The sequence below is a fragment of the Erpetoichthys calabaricus genome, chromosome 3 (assembly GCF_900747795.2).
Source record: "Erpetoichthys calabaricus chromosome 3, fErpCal1.3, whole genome shotgun sequence".
Taxonomy (NCBI): domain Eukaryota; kingdom Metazoa; phylum Chordata; class Cladistia; order Polypteriformes; family Polypteridae; genus Erpetoichthys; species Erpetoichthys calabaricus.
The window spans coordinates 270,680,031-270,699,452 of record NC_041396.2 but is presented as its reverse complement, the minus strand read 5'-3'; the positions used below and the strand labels follow the sequence as shown (position 1 = coordinate 270,699,452).

At 41.8% G+C, this 19,422-nt stretch overlaps 1 protein-coding gene across 5 annotated transcripts in view; it reads right to left on the bottom strand.

Annotated features, from left to right (window-relative positions):
* Window positions 1-19,422, bottom strand: part of gigyf1a (GRB10 interacting GYF protein 1a) — a 150,901-nt gene that overhangs the window by 71,319 nt on the left and 60,160 nt on the right. For all 5 annotated transcript variants that reach the window (XM_051925119.1, XM_051925122.1, XM_051925120.1 and 2 more), the window contains exons 13-15: window positions 15,056-15,201; window positions 437-596; window positions 15-181 (exon numbers count right to left, since the gene is read on the bottom strand). In XM_051925119.1, the coding sequence (XP_051781079.1) occupies window positions 15-181; window positions 437-596; window positions 15,056-15,201 (473 nt within the window). The remainder of the gene's footprint in view (window positions 1-14; window positions 182-436; window positions 597-15,055; window positions 15,202-19,422) is intronic.

Genomic DNA, 19,422 nt, shown 5'->3' with positions numbered 1-19,422 from the left:
AGTCAAAAACTCACCAGCAGTGGGGGTGGTGATGGTCCAGGTGAAAAAGGCACTCGTCCCCACATTTTAATGACCTCTCCTAGGGGCTGAAAGCCCTCGTCACAACCTCGTTTTACAAGGAGGGTCATTGTGAAATATCCAGCCTGGAACCACTCTGCCATCTCCTGGGTAGTGAATGGTCCTGGAAAGTATATTTTATTTCCTAATCATTGAGTATATTACAGAACTCTAGCTAAAACCAGTTAAAACAAAATCAAACCATAAAATGGTAAAATACAGTTAACAGAAAAAAATAGTGTAATTTGCTATTTATGCTTTTTAAAGCTTTGCAGTTATGTTGGTAATTCAACAACTCATACAAACAATAGCTTTATACATTATCACTTTCACAAACACAGAGAAAGTTTCCGGAAATTTTTTTTCCTGCCAGATTTACCTTGAATCTCTCCCTGTGGATCTTTATAGAACCACTTCATAGCTGCCTCATGGGAAAGAGGCAAAGCAGCTGCCGTGTTCCTGCTTTCCTGCATGGTCTGTGTGAAACGCTCCTCTTCCAAGGAGTTATCCTGCAGAGAGGCCACCATTTTCTCTGCTTCCTGATAAAGGAAAAAAAAAAACTATTAAGATGTAATTAACTTTAATAACATTACTTTGAGCTAAGCAGTACCTGTTCTGGGATATGCTGACTGGTGCCAGTAGAGCCTATTCTTTAAATTTTAAGAGGTATGGTTCAACATGGCAGTTTAAGAAATAATCAGTTAATGCCAAATTCAACACTATTTAATTCTTCTAATAAACATCTGACCTTCTTAGCCTAATAGAACAGTCAAATTAAAGGAAAAAAAAAACACTCAAGTTTTGAGTATTCCTATTAAAAAATCAGTACATATTTAAATATATATTCAAACCCAAGTCAGAAGTTTTTAGGGCTATATGCTTTATTATTTTAATCATTATATTAAAGCCTAATTAAAGCCTTAATTTTATTATTTTTCTCAAGCTGTATTTGTAAAGAATAAAGTGCTTATGACTCATTCACTTCTGCTTAAAAGACACACATGAAAACTCAAAAAAAAAACCTCCATAAAAACAGGGTTTTTTATGTGCAGAAAGCAACATGATCATGGTGAAAGCAGAGCCAGGGACACTTTGCACTGCCTGTAAAAGTACAGAAGAAACCTAGTTTTTAAAAAAACACTACATTATTACATTAATCAGGCATCTTCATTCAAGGCAAACTAAATTAATTTTTACTGAATTTTTCTGAGTGTTTAATCAGGAAACTACTACGTTAAACAATGTAAAGCAAAGCATAACCAGCATTATGTATTAGACACACTATGATGGATAGGTTTTGCTACTTGGCAGGGAGAGACACCGCTGCTTTGGAAATCGACACCCCGCACGATCAACCAACAAATCTGTGGCAAAAATGTACTATGAACAGCCTGCAAATAAAAAAAAAAAAAAAAAAAAAAATTAAGTTACACCTCACCAGTCAACACAAACTGTATAAAAATGCATGAAGGCAGAAGCTGTAATTGAGCACTACTAACACTAAAAAGGCTCTTTAAAAAGGTAATTTAAAAGCCTTTATAATAAAAGGAAAATAAGAAATGTGTCATTTATTTTCAATTAACTTTTTTTTTCTAGTCATCAATTTTCTGCATGACAAAAGATTTGTACACATACTTATCCACTTTTGTGAAGTGTTATGCTGTAACAATACATTTCTAAAGTGAAAACAAACCATTTTCTGAAGATATTTAATTGAAGATGAAAGACTCAAAAGTTAATGTTTGCATAAGTATTTAAACCTCTGTGCCTTGGATGCTCCAGGTTTAAATACTGCACGACAATGACCCTAAGCAAAAGGCCATGGAATGACTCGAAAACAGAAAGGTAAACATGTTGGAATAGCCAAGTCAAAGCCCTGATCTTAACCCTATTGAGAATCTATGGCACTATTTGAAAACTGCTGTCCAGAGGCACCATTCCCACCAACCCTGCGTATCTCTATAAATTCTGCCAAGAAGAATGGAGAAGAATCATCCCTGAACAATATGCAAAACTGGTATATACTTATCCCAAAAGAAAAAGTCTGTTATTGCAGCAAAAATACAAGTTTTTATGCAAACACTAACTTTTTAATTTTTCTTCTTTAGTTAATTATCTACAGAAAATGGTTTATTTTGACTTTGGATATGTATTGTTATAGCATAAAAATTCACATTAAAAATAATAAATGGATAAATGTGTACAAATATTTTGTCATGCAGAAAATTATGACGAAATTCAAGGGGACTGAATACTTTTGCATGTCTGTTTATTGAAAATGGTATTCTTGCTTACCAGTGTGTGTGTGTGTGTATAGATTATATACTGTATATAAAAATGTATTGCTAAAAAAAATTAATGGAACATTTTTTAATCAGAGTGTTATAATCAGTTTCAGCTGCTTTGATGTTAATAAAATTAACAACAGGTGCACTAGAGGGGCAACAATGAGACGACCCCCAAAACAGAAAAGATGATGAGGGAAAAATGTCAGTGGCTTCCACATGTTAAACCATTCCTGACTGTTTTTTCACTAGTTTTGCATTTGGCTATGGTCAGTGTCACTACTGGTAGCATGAGGCGACCCTACAGAGGTTGCACTGATAGTCCAACTTCTCCAGGATGGCACATCAAACGTGTCATTGCCATAAGGTTTGCTGTGTCTCCCAGCACAGTCTCAAGGGCATGGAGGAGATGAGGAGATTCCAGGAGACGGGCAGTTACTCTAGGGAGCTGGGCAGGGCCGTTGAAGGTCCTTAACCAATCAGCAGAACTGACCGGTATCTGCTCCTTTGGGCAAGGAGGAACAGGATGGGCACTGCCAGAGCCCTACAAAATGACCTCCAGCAGGTCACTGGTATGAATGTCTCTGACCAAACAATCAAAAACAGACTTCATGAGGGTGGCCTGAGGGCCTGGCGATCGATAGATACTTTATTAATCCCAAGGGGAAATTCACATACTCCAGCAGCATCCATCTATCCATCCACCCTCTTCCGCTTATCCGAGGTCAGGTCGCGGGGGCAGCAGCTTGAGCAGAGATGCCCAGACTTCCATCTCCGCGGCCACTTCTTCTAGCTCTTCCGGGGAAATCCCAAGGCGTTCCCAGGCCAGCTGAGAGACATCTTTCCCTCCAGCGTGTCCTGGGTCTTCCCCGGGGCCTCCTCCCAGTTAGATGTGCCCGGAACACCTCACCAGGGAGGCGTCCAGGAGGCATCCTGAACAGATGCCCAAGCCACCTCATCTGACTCCTCTCGATGCGGAGGAGCAGTGGCTCTACTCTGAGGCCCTCCCGGATGACCGAGCTTCTCACCCTATCTTTAAGGGAAAGCCCAGACACCCTGCGGAGGAAACTCATTTCAGCCGCTTGTATTCGCGATCTCGTTCTTTCGGTCACTACCCATAGCTCATGACCATAGGTGAGGGTAGGAACATAGATCGACTGGTAAATTGAGAGCTTCGCCTTGCGGCTCAGCTCCTTTTTCACCACGACAGACCGATGCAGAGCCCGCATTACTGCGGATGCCGCACTGATCCGCCTGTCGATCTCACATTCCATTCTTCCCTAACTCGTGAACAAGATCCCGAGATACTTGAACTCCTCCACTTGGGGCAGGATCTCGCTACCAACCCTGAGAGGGCACTCCACCCTTTTCCGGCTGAGGACCATGGACTCAGATTTGGAGGTGCTGATTCCCATCCCAGCCGCTTCACACTCGGCTGCGAACCGATCCAGAGAGAGCTAAAGATCACGGCCTGATGAAGCAAACAGGACATCATCATCTGCAAAAAGCAGTGACCCAATCCTGAGTCCACCAAACCAGACCCCCTCAACGCCCTGGCTGCGCCTAGAAATTCTGTCCATAAAAGTTATGAACAGAATCGGTGACATAGGGTAGCCCTGGCGGAGTCCAACTCTCACTGGAAACAGGTTTGCCTTACTGCCGGCAATGCGGACCAAGCTCTGGCACCGATTGTACAGGGACCGAACAGCCCTTATCAGGGGGTCCGGTACCCCATACTCTCGGAGTACCCCCCACAGGATTCCCCAAGGGACACGGTTGAATGCCTTTTCCAAGTCCACAAAACACATGTAGACTGGTTGGGCAAACTCCCATGCACCCTACTCCAGCAGCAGCATACCGATAAAGAACAATATTAAATTAAAGAGTGATAACAATGCAGGTATACAGACATACAATAAGTTTCAATAATGTTAACATTTACCCCCCCGGGTGGACTTGAAGAGTCGCATAGTGTGGGGGAGGAACAATCTCCTCAGTCTGTCAGTGGAGCAGGACAGTGACAGAAGTCTGTCACTGAAGCTGCTCCTCTGTCTGGAGAGGATACTGTTTAGTGGATGCAGTGGATTCTCAATTATTGACAGGAGCCTGCTCAGTGCCCGTCGCTCTGCCACGGATGTCAAACTGTCCAGCTCCGTACCTACAATAGAGCCTGCCTTCCTCACCAGTTTGTCCAGGCGTGAGGCATCCCTCTTCTTTATGCTGCTTCCCCAGCACACCACCGCGTAGAAGAGGGCACTTGCCATAACCGTCTGATAGAATATCTGCATCATCTTATTGCAGATGTTGAAGGACGCCTTCTAAGAAAGTATAGTTGGCGCTGTCCTTTCTTACACAGAGCACCATTGGCAGTCCAGTCCAATTTATCATCCAGCTGCACTCCCAGGTATTTATAGGTTTGCACCCTCTGCACAGAGTCACCTCTCATGATCACGGGGTCCATGAGGGGGCCTGGTCCTCCTAAAATCCACCACCAGCTCCTTGGTTTTGCTGGTGTTCAGTTGTAGGTGGTCTGAGTCGCACCATTTAACTTGATTAAGTTCCTATACTCCTCTTCCTGCCCATTCCTGATGCAGCCCACAATAGCAGTGTCGTCAGCAAACTTTTGCACGTGGCAGGACTCCGAGTTGTATTGGAAGTCCGATGTATTAGGCTGAACAGGACCGGAGAAAGTACATTCCCCTGCGGCGCTCCTGTGTTGCTGACCACAATGTCAGACGTGCAGTTCCCGAGATGCACATACTGAGGTCTGTCTAGTCCACGATCCATGCCACCAGGTATGAATCTACACCCATCTCTGTCAGCTTGTCCCTAAGGAGCATAGGTTGGATGGTGTTGAAGGCACTAGAGAAGTCTAGAAATATAGTTCTTACAGCACCACTGCCTCTGTCCAAGTGGGACAGGGATCGGTGTAGCATGTAGATGATGGCATCCTCTGCTCCCACCTTCTCCTGGTATGTGAACTGCAGAGGATCGAGGGCGTGGCGGACCTGTGGCCTTAGGTGGCGAAGCAGCAGCCGCTCCATGGTCTTCATCACATGTGACGTCAGAGCGACAGGCCGGAAGTCATTCAGCTCACTAGGACGTGACATCTTTGAGACGGGGGTGATGCAAGATGTATTCCAAAGCCTCGGGACTCTCCCCTGTTCCAGGCTCAGGTTGTAGATGCGCTGTAGAGGACTCCCTAGCTCCAACGCACAGGCCTTCAGCAGTCGTGGCGATACTCCATCTGGACCCACTGCTTTGCTGGCACAAAGTCTCCTCAGCTCTCTGCTCACCTGCGCTGCTGTAATTGTGGGTTGGGGGAACCTCTCTCCTATGCTGGTATCAGCAGAAGAATGTTTGGAGGGTGCAGTACTCTGAGGTGAGAGTGGGTTAGGGTGGTCAAACCCATTAAAAAAAGTTGTTCATCTGGTTTGCTCTCTCCACATCTCTCTCGATGGTGGCACCCCGCTTCGAGCTGCAGCCAATGATGATCTTCATCTCCATCCCACACTTCCTTCACGCTGTTGTTCTGCAACTTCTGCTCCAGCTTTCTCCTGTACTGCTCCTTTGCTGCCCTGAGCTGGACTCGGAGTTCCTTCTGCGCACGCTTGAGCTCATGCTGATCACCGCCTTTAAAAGCCCTTGTCTTCTGGTTCAAAAGGCCCTTGATGTCACTTGTAACCTATGGCTTGATGTTAGCATAGCAGCGTACTGTTCTTACTGGAACTACAATGTCCATACAGAAGTTGATGTAGTCAGTAGTGCAGTCAACAACCTCCTCAATGTTCTCACTATGTGACCCCTGTAGGATATCCCAGTCCGTAGTTCCAAAGCATTCTCTCAGAGCCTGCTCTGCCTCAGGGGACCACTTCCTGAATGAGCGTGTGGTTGTAGGTAGGACCCTCACTCTTGGTTTGTAGTGAGGCTGAATCAGAACCAGGTTATGATCTGCTTTCCCAAGCGCAGGCAGCGGGGTGGCGCTGTATGCATCTTTAACATTTGCATACAGTAAGTCAATAGTCCTATTTCCCTGGGTGTGACAATCCACATACTGGGAGAAGGCAGGTAATGTTTTGTCCAGCGTCACATGGTTAAAGTCTCCAGCAATTAGCACAAGTGCCTCAGGGTGCTGTGTTTGCAGTTTAGCAACAGCTGAGTGGATGATGTCACTCGCTTTCTCCACATCTGCCCAAAGAGGGATATAAACAGTAACAACAATGACGTTTCCAAACTCTCTGGGCAAGTAATAGGGGCGCAAACTTACGGCCAACAGTTCGATGTCCCTGCAGCATGAGGAGATTTTAACGTTTACATGTCCAGAGTTGCACCATCTTGTATTGACACAGAGTGCGAGTCCACCTCCTTGTGCTTCCCGCAGGTACTTGCGTCTCTGTCCGCTCTAACTGTGCTAAACCCGGGTAGCTCCACATTAGCATCTGGGATGTTAGTTGTTAGCCACATTTCAGTTAAACACAACAAACTGCATTCTCTGTAGGTCCTGACATTTTTCACCAGCGCAGCCAGTTCGTTGATCTTATTTGGTAGCGAGTTCACATTTCCCAGGATCACAGAAGGCACCAAAGGTTTGTATCGCTACTTTCTCTCTAGACGCTTGGCTTTTACCTTAGCGCCAGCTCTGCTGCCACGATACGACCTTCTTACCTCGTCAGGTAAATAGGGGACCACACCGGCTCAAGCATTTGTTCTCAGCGCTTGAAGTTGACTACTTGAATAGACGAGTCTCTGCGTGTAAAAATCCACTTCCAAGTAGTAAAGAGTAGTAAAAAAAGTGTAAAAAGTGTCCAGGGAACTAGTCCACATAAAAGAAAGTGGTAGGAGTTGACAGTGAAATAGAGAAAAATACAGATAAAAGGTAAAAAGATAAAGTCATACATAGTGCTGGGCGGTATACCGGTTCATACCGAAAACCGTTTATTTTTTTTATGATATGGATTTTTCTTATACCGCAACACTGGTTTAAATTGCCTAAACGACGTTCGGAACGTGGCGCAGCGGAAAACTGTTCAAGTGGGGACCTTTTTCACTGCTGCACCACTAAACACAGATTTGTTGCGCGGGGGCTCTTTTTCACTGCTACACCACTAAATAGGTAGTGGTAGTGTAGGTATTGCGCGGTGAAAATGGACAGAGAACATTCCGAAACTGAAGCTGTAGCTGACGATAAAGTTGAACATGATGACACAGAAGAACTTTTGCCGAAAAAAAGGAGTCATGTCCGTTGCCTCGAGATACTTTAGTTTTAAAAGGTCGGATGTGGACCATTATGTTCAAATGTGTAAATACTGTTTCTATACTACTGGATAATACTGCAAGCCAAGTTGTACTTGTTTTATTTGTTTTCAATACAGTGTAATGTACCTGGGTACTGTGTAATAGTGTGACGACGTTGACTTTATTCTCCACATTTCCACTTTAATCTTGACGCTTATGACGAGAATAAAGTCGACATGTCGACTTTATTCTCGACATTTCTACTTTATTCTCGCTGTTTATGTCAAGATTAAAGTCGACATGTTGACTTTATTCTTGTAATTTGTCATTAAAGTAGAACATCGTAAACTAAACTTCATTGTAAAATGAATATTTAATTTACTAGATTTTCTCAAACCCCGTCATAAGTTATATAGCACATTAAATGCTTTGTGTTGAGTGTTCCCCGAGATTCTTAAACCGACTTCCTCTTGTACTAAGAGGAGGCGCCGGCAGCGATCGCCGCACAGAATACATTCACTTCATGATATTCTTGCTGTCTGAACATTTACAATGCGAAGATAAATACTTGATATAATTTTCATGATAAAATGCATTAAAGCATGCATTAATCATGTGGGGGCACGGCGGCATGGAGGTTGCACTGCTGCTTCGCAGCAAGGGTGTCTCGGGTGTACCCTGCCTTGCATTTGCATGTTTTTCTGGTGGGTTTACTCGGCGTGCTTCAGTTTCCTTTCAAAGTCATGTAGGATGTGGGGTTTTGTTATGTTATATTGACCCTGCTAGTGTATGTTTTGCTCGTATTCATCCTGCGATGTGCTGGCGACTCGTTCAGGGATGGGCGCAACCCTGAATGGATGGCATAATTAAACATGTATAACGAAGATATTTTTAAAGTTCTGAACACTCCGTGGGCTAAGTTTATAACTAGTTTTAATTTCACAAAGACGTTTATCGTGTGGTGATTGGCTATGTGGTGAAAGAAAAAGGAAGGATAAAAACTGGGGTTTTGGTACATCAGATAGAGACAGCATGCATGCAATAAAGAAAGCCCACTCAGAAGAACATGCATTGAATTCTGTGTTCGTGTCTCAGACCACCAGATCACAAACCTAACATTTACACAATATTTAAGTTAAACCTGTGTGATACCCATTCATACATCCAGTTTTTTGGAGCCTCATCACACCTGCCAATAAGTTCTCTACACTGAATATACACCTGGAGACCCCTTACTGCGAGGGAGCAGCACTACCGCCTCACTACCTTGCATATTTAATACCTGCTTTAATGCATTTCATCATGAAAATGATATCAAGTATTTATCTTAGCATTCTAAATTTTCAGAAAGCAGGAATATCATGAAGTGAATGGATTCTGTATGGTGATCGCTGTCTCCTCTTAGTGCGGAGGAAGTCAGTTTAAGAAGCGTAGTGATTAACAACTGGGTTGGGGAACGCAACACAAAGCATTTAATGTGCTGCGTTAATTTATGACGGGGTTTGACAAAATCTAGTAAATTAAACATTGATTTTAGGAAGAAGTTTACGACATTCTACTTTAATTATGAAGTAAACTATGAGAATAAAGTGGAAATGTCGACTTTAATCTCAACGTAAACGGCGAGAATAAAGTGGAAATGTTGACTTTATTCTTGACATATAGTTTGTTTTTTTTCTTCCCTGTGTCCGTATTTTTTTTTTCTTCACCATGGCTCGGCACTGTGGAGCTCGATTGGCATTTGCCATAGAATACCAGAATTGGCAGGTCCACCACTGGCACCCTGTTCTTTTCACAGATGAGAGTAGATTCACCCGGAGCACATATGACAGACATGAAAAGGTCTGGAGAAGCCATGGAAAATGTTATGCTGTCTGTAACATTGTTCAGCATGACCAGTTTGGTGGTGGGTCACTGATGATCTGGGGAGGCATGTCCATGGAGGGACACACACTCGCCTGACCTAAATCCAATAGAACACTTCTGGGACATCATGTTTCAGTCCATCCGATGCCGCCAGGTTGCACCTCAGACTGTCCAGGAGCTCAGTGATGCCCTGGTCCAGATTTGGGAGGAGATCCCCCAGGACACCATCTGTCGTCTCATTAGGAGCATGCCCCAATGTTGTCAGGCATGCATACAAGCACGTGGGGGCCATACAAACTACTGAGTACGATTTTCAGTTGCTGCAATGAAATTTCGGCAAAATGGACTAGCCTGCTGCATCATTTTTTCACTTTGTTTTTTGGGGCTTCTTTGAATTCAGGCTTCTGTGGGTTGATAATTTTCATTTCCATCAAACAATGTGGCATCCTTTCGTTCCTAACACATTACCCAGTCCATATTAGTATAGATATCCAGCTTGATTTTTTTCCCCCATTGAAATCTGCTGTGCTGAGATGTGATGTGTGTGTGTTTTCAAAGTGTTCCTGTAATTTTTCTGAGCAATTTATATAAATATATAAATAAAAAAACAAAAAACATGGACTTAGGCTAGGATTTAAAAAGTCTTATTATAGAATACCATTCGTGCCAAAATGAAATAAAATTATCATAGGCAAATGTTCAGAAACTGTGAGAAAATGCAAAATTAAATTAAATTCTCAGACTAGCTATTATGAAATACAACATTATTTCATTTTTATTACAGGTTTTATTTCAAAATGGCCATATTTTTAAAGATTTTTTTATTACACAATCTGACTTTTCTGAGTGGCTCTTTTAATGCCAGCACTATTTATTTCAGTATACTTCCTTTTATGATGGTTTCGTCATTTGTCAAATCAAGACCAATGGGCTAAACCAGGGGTCCTCAATCACAGTCCTGGAGGGCTGCAGTGGCTACAGGATTTTATTCCAATTATTTCCTAATTAGAAAGCAGTCCACGCTGATAATGAAACTTGGTATTGAACCATTTAACCTGTTAATGCTTGCATTCATCCAAGAGCAATTTTAATTGCACTGTAGAGTTTCCTTCTGTGAGAACATTATCCATGTGTTTTTTTGGACCAGAATAGATTTAAACTTAATAGTCCTTCCAATTCCTCTCTCATTCATTTCTAAGCATTTTTTATCAGATACCTCATTGTAAGCATGTTAACTGGAGAGCTGCTGGTGTATTGGTTATCTGCATCTCATTATTAACTAATGTCTGATCAAGAAAACAGGCAACAATTAAAACTTAAATGCAGCTGCTAAAATCAAAAATAGGCAATTAATGGTTCTGAATGGTAACATGCAAGAACACCAAAATTAAGCCCAAAAATGTATTGTTTTAGTAATAAATAAAAGGGTTCTAATTAAGAAATTGGTTAAAGTGAAAACCTGCAGACATTAGCAGACCTCCAGGACTGTAACTGAGGACCTCTAATCTACAAAAGTAACAAATTTCTCCTTGATGAATAAAGGCAGGGTCCTCTGGTCCAAAGACATGCAGGTTAGGTGCATTAGTGATCCTAAATTGTCCCTTGTGTGTGCTTGGCGTGTGTGTGTGTGTGCCCTGTGGTGGGCTGGCACCCTGCCTGGGATTTGTTCCTGCCTTGCACCCTGCGTTGGCTGGAATTGGCTCCAGCAGACCTCCGTGACCCTGTGTTAGGATATAGCAGGTTGGGTAATGACTGACTGAATAAAGGCACTAACAAGGCATAGAGTTAAACACCAACTTTCATTAAAACCAAGGACTGAGTTCTAATTAGGACACTGGCTGGAATGAAAACCCGTAGCCACTGCGGCATTCCAGGACGGTGATTGAGGACCCCTGGGCTAAACCTAATCCATTTGGTTAATCATTTGCAGCGGACTACTTTTGCCTGATTGTAGAGGGTAGGATGACAAATTTAAACGCTACTTTTCTTATATTCAACCTGACAAAATATTAATGTACTAAGAGCTGCGAGGGTTAGTTTTTTTAGATGAAATAAATTTAACATATTGTAACTGTACCGAGCAAAGGATAGGTTTATTAAACAATAATAAACAGTACATTAAAAGACTAATAATCTGATTCACATTCTCACTGTTCACAGTAAACATCTGGTAAAAGATGACATGCTGTTAGCCTCACACTGGTCCCCCTTCTTTAATGTACTACTGCCGACATATTCAATTGCTCCTTCACACTGTTCCTTTTGTTTGTATCTTAATTCTCCCATATTCAGTAAGAATAACCCACAACTACAAGTGATTATAGGGACTCAGGGGTGGGGGGGGCGGCACTAGGCAAAAAATTCCATAGTGCAGTCCAACTTGCCTCCACCCAAAATTCAGTGCCATACAATTTGTCACCTTTATTTTAGCTTAAAGTCTAAATTAAAGTCTAAAATGCTAATTTAAGACAAACTGACGATAACCTGGGAATGCCCATACAGAAAAGTACTCTTCAAAGTATTTACATTGATGAAGAGATTCTCAGTAAATTAAGGTCAACTGAAAGCTATGCTCTGCACAGGTCTTCTGGAACCAGTCAAATGGAATTTCCATCCTTGGACATTCTGCCTTAATGTACCTATATGACCTTCATGAACATTTTCTGTGCAGACATGGTACTCAGTCAGACAAACTACTAATGACGTTTTTATCACTGTCAGCATTTTCAAATGCACTTCTCTCTGACCATTTCCAATATATCATGTCTCAATACAGCATCAAGTGTTAAATGATCTATCAATTCAAACTAACCGTACCAACTTTTTAGTGCCTCTGCGCGCTTGCCAGTTAGAATATTAAAGATCTTTTGTGTTACATGCATTCTATCTCAAACATTCAGAGAAATGTAATTGACCGCAAAGAATTATTCAGGAATAAGTTCAGCCAGGCTATCTTTGTCTTGATTGACAAGTGACAAAACAATTATGAAAGCAGGCATTCTGAAATAAATAGCAACCACATTAAAAGAGCCATTTGAAAAAACACTATTCAGAAAAGACCATTTTGAAATAAAATCTGTAACAAAATGATGATGCTGTATTTCAAAATTACATAACTTCATAATAATAACATTTAATTAGGTGTTTATTTTACAATTTGTCTAGAGTGTGCATGTACATATCTATATCTATTTAAATCCAACGTGTCTGTCTGCGTTTCACGAGAGAAGTACTTAACAGATTTAGATCGGGTTTATTTCTATAATTTGCTTGAAGATTTCGGTTGATTTTGCGAGTTCTCTCATCACGCTAAGTATCATAGTTCGCCTGCGGAGGTGATTTATTTGCGCAAATCTGAGAGGCAGGCTGCGGGCAAAGTGGTACCTTGCCTCCGATTAGCTACAGATCCTTTTTGTTCAGCAGACGTTATCTTCTACAGATTAAGGAGTAATGTTTGATGTTTTTGAGACAGAGATCATACCTGTGTGTGTTTCAGAGTTACAGTTCTCTATGTAGTAGACTTCTGTCAGACTCTGCCCGTCATCCCAAGACAAACTTGCGTCAATGAGGTGAATGCGTGCCTTAAGTGCTTTCACATATGTGTGTAGGACTTGAATGACGGTAATTCCGAGCCACACCGGGATGTAGCTGAGTGCACGGACTCTCTCGCTTTTCTATAGACCGTTCACGGGAAATCCCACCTGGTCCTGATGACGTCAAGCCTGCTTCTGACCCCTTTGACGTCACTTCCGGGTCCTAGCCTATGGATGAAGACCCTTCTGGGTCCGGTCCATCTGATGTCATTTCCGGGCCCGAGCCTATGGAGGAAGACCCTTCCGCTTCCACCACCCCCGATTTCATTTCCTATATTGGCCTTTAAAAGTCGCCAACCTTTCCCCTATCCCTTCAGTTCTATTTTGGACTCTGAATCGTGCACTTTAGTGGTATCATTTTTTCAATTTTGCAGCCAGGAAACAATATACGGGTGGCTGCCCCAAACCTTGCTATTGTGATAGTGCTCATCTATCTGGAGTGAAGTCACCAAGCTGTCACTGACCCTCAATATGCACACCTTTTTGTTCGGGGATGGAACCACAAGATTTTTCCAGCTACTACTGGAAGTGGGGAATGGTTCCTTATAGACTAGAGCTATTACAACAAACAACAACGATTTGTGCACCTCAGTTCAAGATGTGAATGAATTTCTGCAGTATACCCAGATATTCCTTTGATTGTAGATCATCCTCTTTTAGTTTGGGGAATGTTCTATCCTCACTCCAAGAAACGACACAGTTGACAGAATTAACCAATTGGTGCTCAAATTATTTGACACGCGGTCTCTGACATACACTTCAATAAATACCATTTTAAAAGACAACGATTCAGTTCAGCTTTGCAATGGTCAGCTGTCAGCTTCAGAACAACATCATAAAGGTGATAATCGCCACAGGATGTAGCACTGGGGAAAGGGTTTTAACTCCTTGCATTCCTCTAACCGCAACAGACATACCCTTGCAATTTGAGTATTTACAGTGTCCTGGTGCAGCTTTGCAATGTCAATTAACAAGGCCCAGGGACAGACACTGAAGATGTCAGGGGTTGATCTTAGCTCACCATAGTTCTCGCATAGTCCCCTTTGTCACTTTCTCTCGGGTTAGTTCCACAAAACCTTTATGCCCCCTTCCCTGATAGCAAAACCAAAAATATTGCATATCAACAGGCCCTCGGAAAAGGAAAGCTATCAATATAAATTCTTCTCTATACAAATTATTTTTTTTTTTTAATTGATTTTTAAAGTTTGTCCTGTTTTACTACTATGTGTACTTTTGCATGTGATTATTTCATAATAGACATTTTGTTTATTTCATTTTGGCTCAAAGTATTCCATACTGTTACTTATGCATACACCACAGGTGACTTTTCCACCGATTATCAGTCTTGGCCTTCATTTAAATAATCTTAGCCAGCCGAAGGCAGCGGCTAGCGCACTGCCATGAAGCTTATTGCCTAATGTGAGATAATCAACAACTGAGACTAACTAGTCTATGACTGGCATCGGTAAAATCAAACAGATTTGTTTTTCTTTTTATTCAGTGGGGCAGGCTGTATGTGCAACAAAGCTGAGAACGAATTAATGCTCATCTGGAATTTCACTTAACAAAATGCAGTGGGATAAGAAATAAGGAACATGTTTTGAACAGAAGAGAAGCTTGTCCGTCTCATGTCTTGGGAAGTAAGTACCAAAACAAAATGAGTAAGATTGGATTGGATTGGGGGGGTTTGTGGGAAATTAGACTGGACTAGAGTTCAGACGAACTCACCGATGCCATTAACCCCTTCACAAAGAGCCTGTAAAGCACTGCCTCCATCAGGTAACACATTTTGGCAGCCAGAAAAAGGGGCAAGCACAGCTGTGCTGAAAAGACATACCCTGATCAGTAGACATGCACAGCAATTTTCAGTCATGTAATCTGAAATGGCGCTATGTCAAGAGCAGCAAATCTGAAATTCCTCATGACAAAAGTCACATAATATGACTTTAATGGTTACATTACAGCAGAAGTAAAACCAAAGGAAATTAAAAATTTTCTTTATTCAAAAATGCCAAGTACCTGTTGCAGGTGGTTCATCCCATCATCATCCTCATTGTCTCCCCCAGCAGTAAATTCAATAGCAGCAGAGGTTGAGGGAGGAGAGGAAGAGAGAGTGGAAGAAGTGGCAGGACTCAGCTGTGCAGCTGTTGGTAGCGGTACACACTCTGAAACCAAAGAAACAAAAGTAAGGAGTTGCCCTCCCAAAAAGCATCAGATAAATGTTTGGTGGCAGGGTGAACATACAAAGATGCTTTTATGTGGATATTCTGTAAAGGAAGAATATCAAAACAGAAATATTTTATTTGTTCCATTATTTCATGTCATATTCATAACTATAATCAACTGAATCAATAGCCAAGCTAAGGGTTGTGCAAGGATCATTTAAGTAGTCTATTATATTTAATAATCCTTTCACAGTTTTGGATCCAAAGACTAGCAAAACCACTTAACACAGAAAAGGAAAAAAAAAAATAACGAACATATACCTAAAGTCAACAAAAATGACTATCGATCCTTTGGACACTGGCTAAGCCCACTGAACCTACAAAAAGCATATATAAGTTGGTTAAATTACATGCACTGGTGACAGCACTGTGAGTACAAGGAACAGGAAGGTTATAGACCCAGACAAGTAATGAAAGAGATCCTAATCACATTTATGCTGGAATGAACAATTCGTATATGCTTTTCTGAAAATATATTTTCTTTCCACTTAAATATGACAGTTACAGTCACACTTCAGTGATAGCACTACCCCTTCAGGAAATGGTGTGTCCCAATCTTCTGCTAAGTTGTTACGGTTGGCTTTGTGTATGTTCATCAATGGTGCAATGAGTGGCATGGTGAAAAACAGATGTTAGATTTGGGGTGTGCTGATGTCAATGCTTCAGCTAAACCTTACAAAAATTAGAGATACAAATTACATAATACACTGAATATTTTTAACTCTTTTAGGGCTAATTTTTTTTTTGTTTCTTTTCTCCCAGGGCTGAATATTTTTCCAAAAACTAACATTTTTTAAAAAAGAACACAAAGCAATTGTTTAACATATCAAATCAACAAAAAATATTTCCTTTTGACAAATGTTACTGTCTTGCATGTTGCATGAGCCTGCATACTCTATGATTTCACATACATTTCACATACATTTTACACAGCAAAGTCTGATCTCGCTCAAAGCAGCCAATTTCAGTCATTGCCACATTGCACTCCTTACAATACGTGTTGCTTTGGTGCCTATTTTTCAATTGTCTGTTGCTGCACTTTCTAACATATATTGTTAGTGTGTACTGTAGAGAGACAAGTCACCCATTTGCCATCATGCCATGCCACTGCCACCAAGTTTTCTGCCAGCATGAAAACCGTATTGTCACCTCTTTTCATCTTCTGAAACTTTATGAACTTTATGTATGGCATTATAGCCTGGCTCACCCCATGGGATTTGCTTCTGTTTATTACAGAAGTGAATAAAACTTTGCAGCAGCACGTACCTAAGCCACCAGGGGACAAAACACGTTTGGACCAATGCTCCCTGAAGTTATATCACCAGTTCTGTCTCATCTCTATTTGTAATGCCACAGCGCGCTTCATCTCGTCTTTCGTTGTGGGTTTCCACTTTGAAAAACGAGAATGCGATGCAAACGCAGCCCGCGATTCAAAAAAAATCTCTGCCTACCTGTTTGTCTCGTCTGACAGTAGCTGAAAAGCAGCATCAGGAAGTACAGCAGCTGGTGATCTGTCGTGTCCAACAGCAAGCCATGCCGTCTTGTAAACTCCGGTAGCCAGATCAGCTCTCAACGGATCAATGTCTGTGTATGTATCCCATGCGAACCTTGCCGTAGATGCATCGGCTGCGCGAAGGCACGCAACTGGCAGCAGATCCGCTAGCGCGGCATCGGCTGGTGTCTGATCAGCTGATGCCTGCTTCTAACTCTCTTGCTCGATCTCCTGATCACTGCCAATAAAGTCCGATTCTGAAAAATCAAGAGTCCGACTCCGCGATAATGCGCATATTGCGAGTGTTTTCTTTTCTGCACTTGCTTCGCTGCCTTTTCACATGTCGGTGCCATCTTGCCTGTTTACATTTCGCAACTCACGCACACGCAAGGTTTATTTGCCGAGTCAACGAGTCTAGCATTCCTCCAAGCACAGAGGGAATGCCTGTGACGTGACAGTGAGATTTGTTGCCATTAACAGCTGATTGTCGCCCTCTATCCCTGGATGTCGACTTTTGTCGACATGCGCCCTCAACCCCTCCTGTCGACAAAAGTCGACATCCGCCCTAAAAGAATTAATAGAACATACAATAAAATGAAGAGAACTAAAATTTACTGTATTGCCACGTATATGTAAAAATATTCAGGGTTTGTGGTGAGGGTGACTGAATAAAGTGGTGGCATACAGAACATAATGGTTTGGCAGTGTTACAGTATATATACTGCATTACATGCTATTTCAGTGGTCAAGGAAAACTGGATAGTGCCTCATCATGTGTTCACCATTACATCATACATTGTATCCAAAAGTTTGGAACTTCCCATAAATGTTTTTAATAGAATGTGATACAAGGCAACCAACTGACCCTCCTTAATGCACCTGCTTCTCAAACTACAGGATCTGAAGTACTTATCCTCTTATGTAGATGTGCATCTAAGCTTTCGGCTTCTTTTTCTGTTTTATTATACCCAGGTTTTTCCTCTTCTCTCAATACAGTGGACAACACCTTTATAAGAAATATTCAGCTTCTTGTCATGGAATAAACATTCATTTTGCAAAACAATGCTAGACTGATCTGTTTAAGAAAGTGTTTTTGTTTTGGTCATTTTTGAAATTCTAGCTTAACTTTAGGAATGCCAGTACCGTGCAACATAAAACACAATTTACTTCATTAAACAGAATGATAGTTTTTCACCTGTGCTTATTTTTTTTTTTAAATAACCAATTACTATTTAATCATAGTCAATTAAAGGTGAGCCAAGAGTTTACCATTAGGACTTGTGTTGACTGGCAAAATTTGCCAAAGCAGATTTTTCAGCAAATATTCTGTATTTACTGTTAACCTTGTTCACCAAATATTTTCCTAAAAATTTGCTTTGTGGCTGGCTTAGGTGAACATTGTTTTCAGAATACACCATCATGATTTGCAAGGTCAGCATGACAACACAGAGCTGTATATTGTCCATGCGCAGAACATTCATGCATGCGTACTATAAGACTGCTGCCACTCTGCTTCAGGCATGCTTGATGTAATGAACTACTCAGTACTCTAGCCTCTCAAACAGCAAAAAAAAAAAAATTCAGTATTTTCATTCGACAGGTAATATTCTCATTATGGTCAGCTAATGTACAAGTACAGGTATCCATCAACAGAATGTACTGGTTTCATTCGAGCACTGGGGTCACAAGTCAATATTGTCATATTTCACTAATTATAGGGCAGAGGTCATATGCTGTACAGTATATGATACAATAATATCACTCATATTTCAGAATCTATATGTAAAATTCACTAAGTCCATGGCAAGCAAGATGCACGCAAGACAGCCCCGCCCACCAACAATTTACTAAGCAGCCGACCATGGCACGCACGACAGAGCCCCGCCCGCCAACTCTAACACTCCTCCCCCGTCTATTACCTTCACATTGTTTTCCTTTTATTTCTGATCCTGTTCAACAACTATACGGCGACATCGACTTCTCAACTGTGACTCTGGAACAACTCAGTACGCAAGCTATATTAAGTTACATCACCAACGAAGACTCGCTACACTGTAATGAACAAGTACTGAAACGTATCCTTACCGACGAAGTAACTTTCACCAGCGTTGCCTCCATCATCACAGACGATCCCGAAGATCAAGTTTCATTCCCCGAAGAATTTCTATACAGTCTTACTCCCACTGGCATGCCTCCGCATAAACTCAAAATTAAAATAGGTTCAGTCGTCATGCTTCTCAGAAACCGTCCATGGCAAGCAAGACGCACACAAGACAGAGCCGTGCACACCAACAATAATTCACTAAGCAGCCGTGCGTGCCGATGATTTCCGCACGTCTCCCTGTGCAGCGAGCAAGCCAGAGAGACCCACACAGGCAGGCGCGAGAGAGAGAGAGAGAGAGACACACACACAGGCACGCGAGAGAGACACACACAGGCACGCAAGAGAGAGGGGGCTGGACGCATAAGGCAGAGAAGGCAGTTAAAGAATGCACCGGGCTTGATTTTGTTTTCACTTCTGTTTAGAGCGATCAGTTCGTAGCGTGCATTGTTGCAATGTTACTTTTCTTGGTGGTTTATTACATTACAGATGTTTCAAATGTTCATTTTTTTCCCCTACCCACGAAGTAACTTTTACCAGTGTTGCCTCCATCGTCGCAGATGATCCC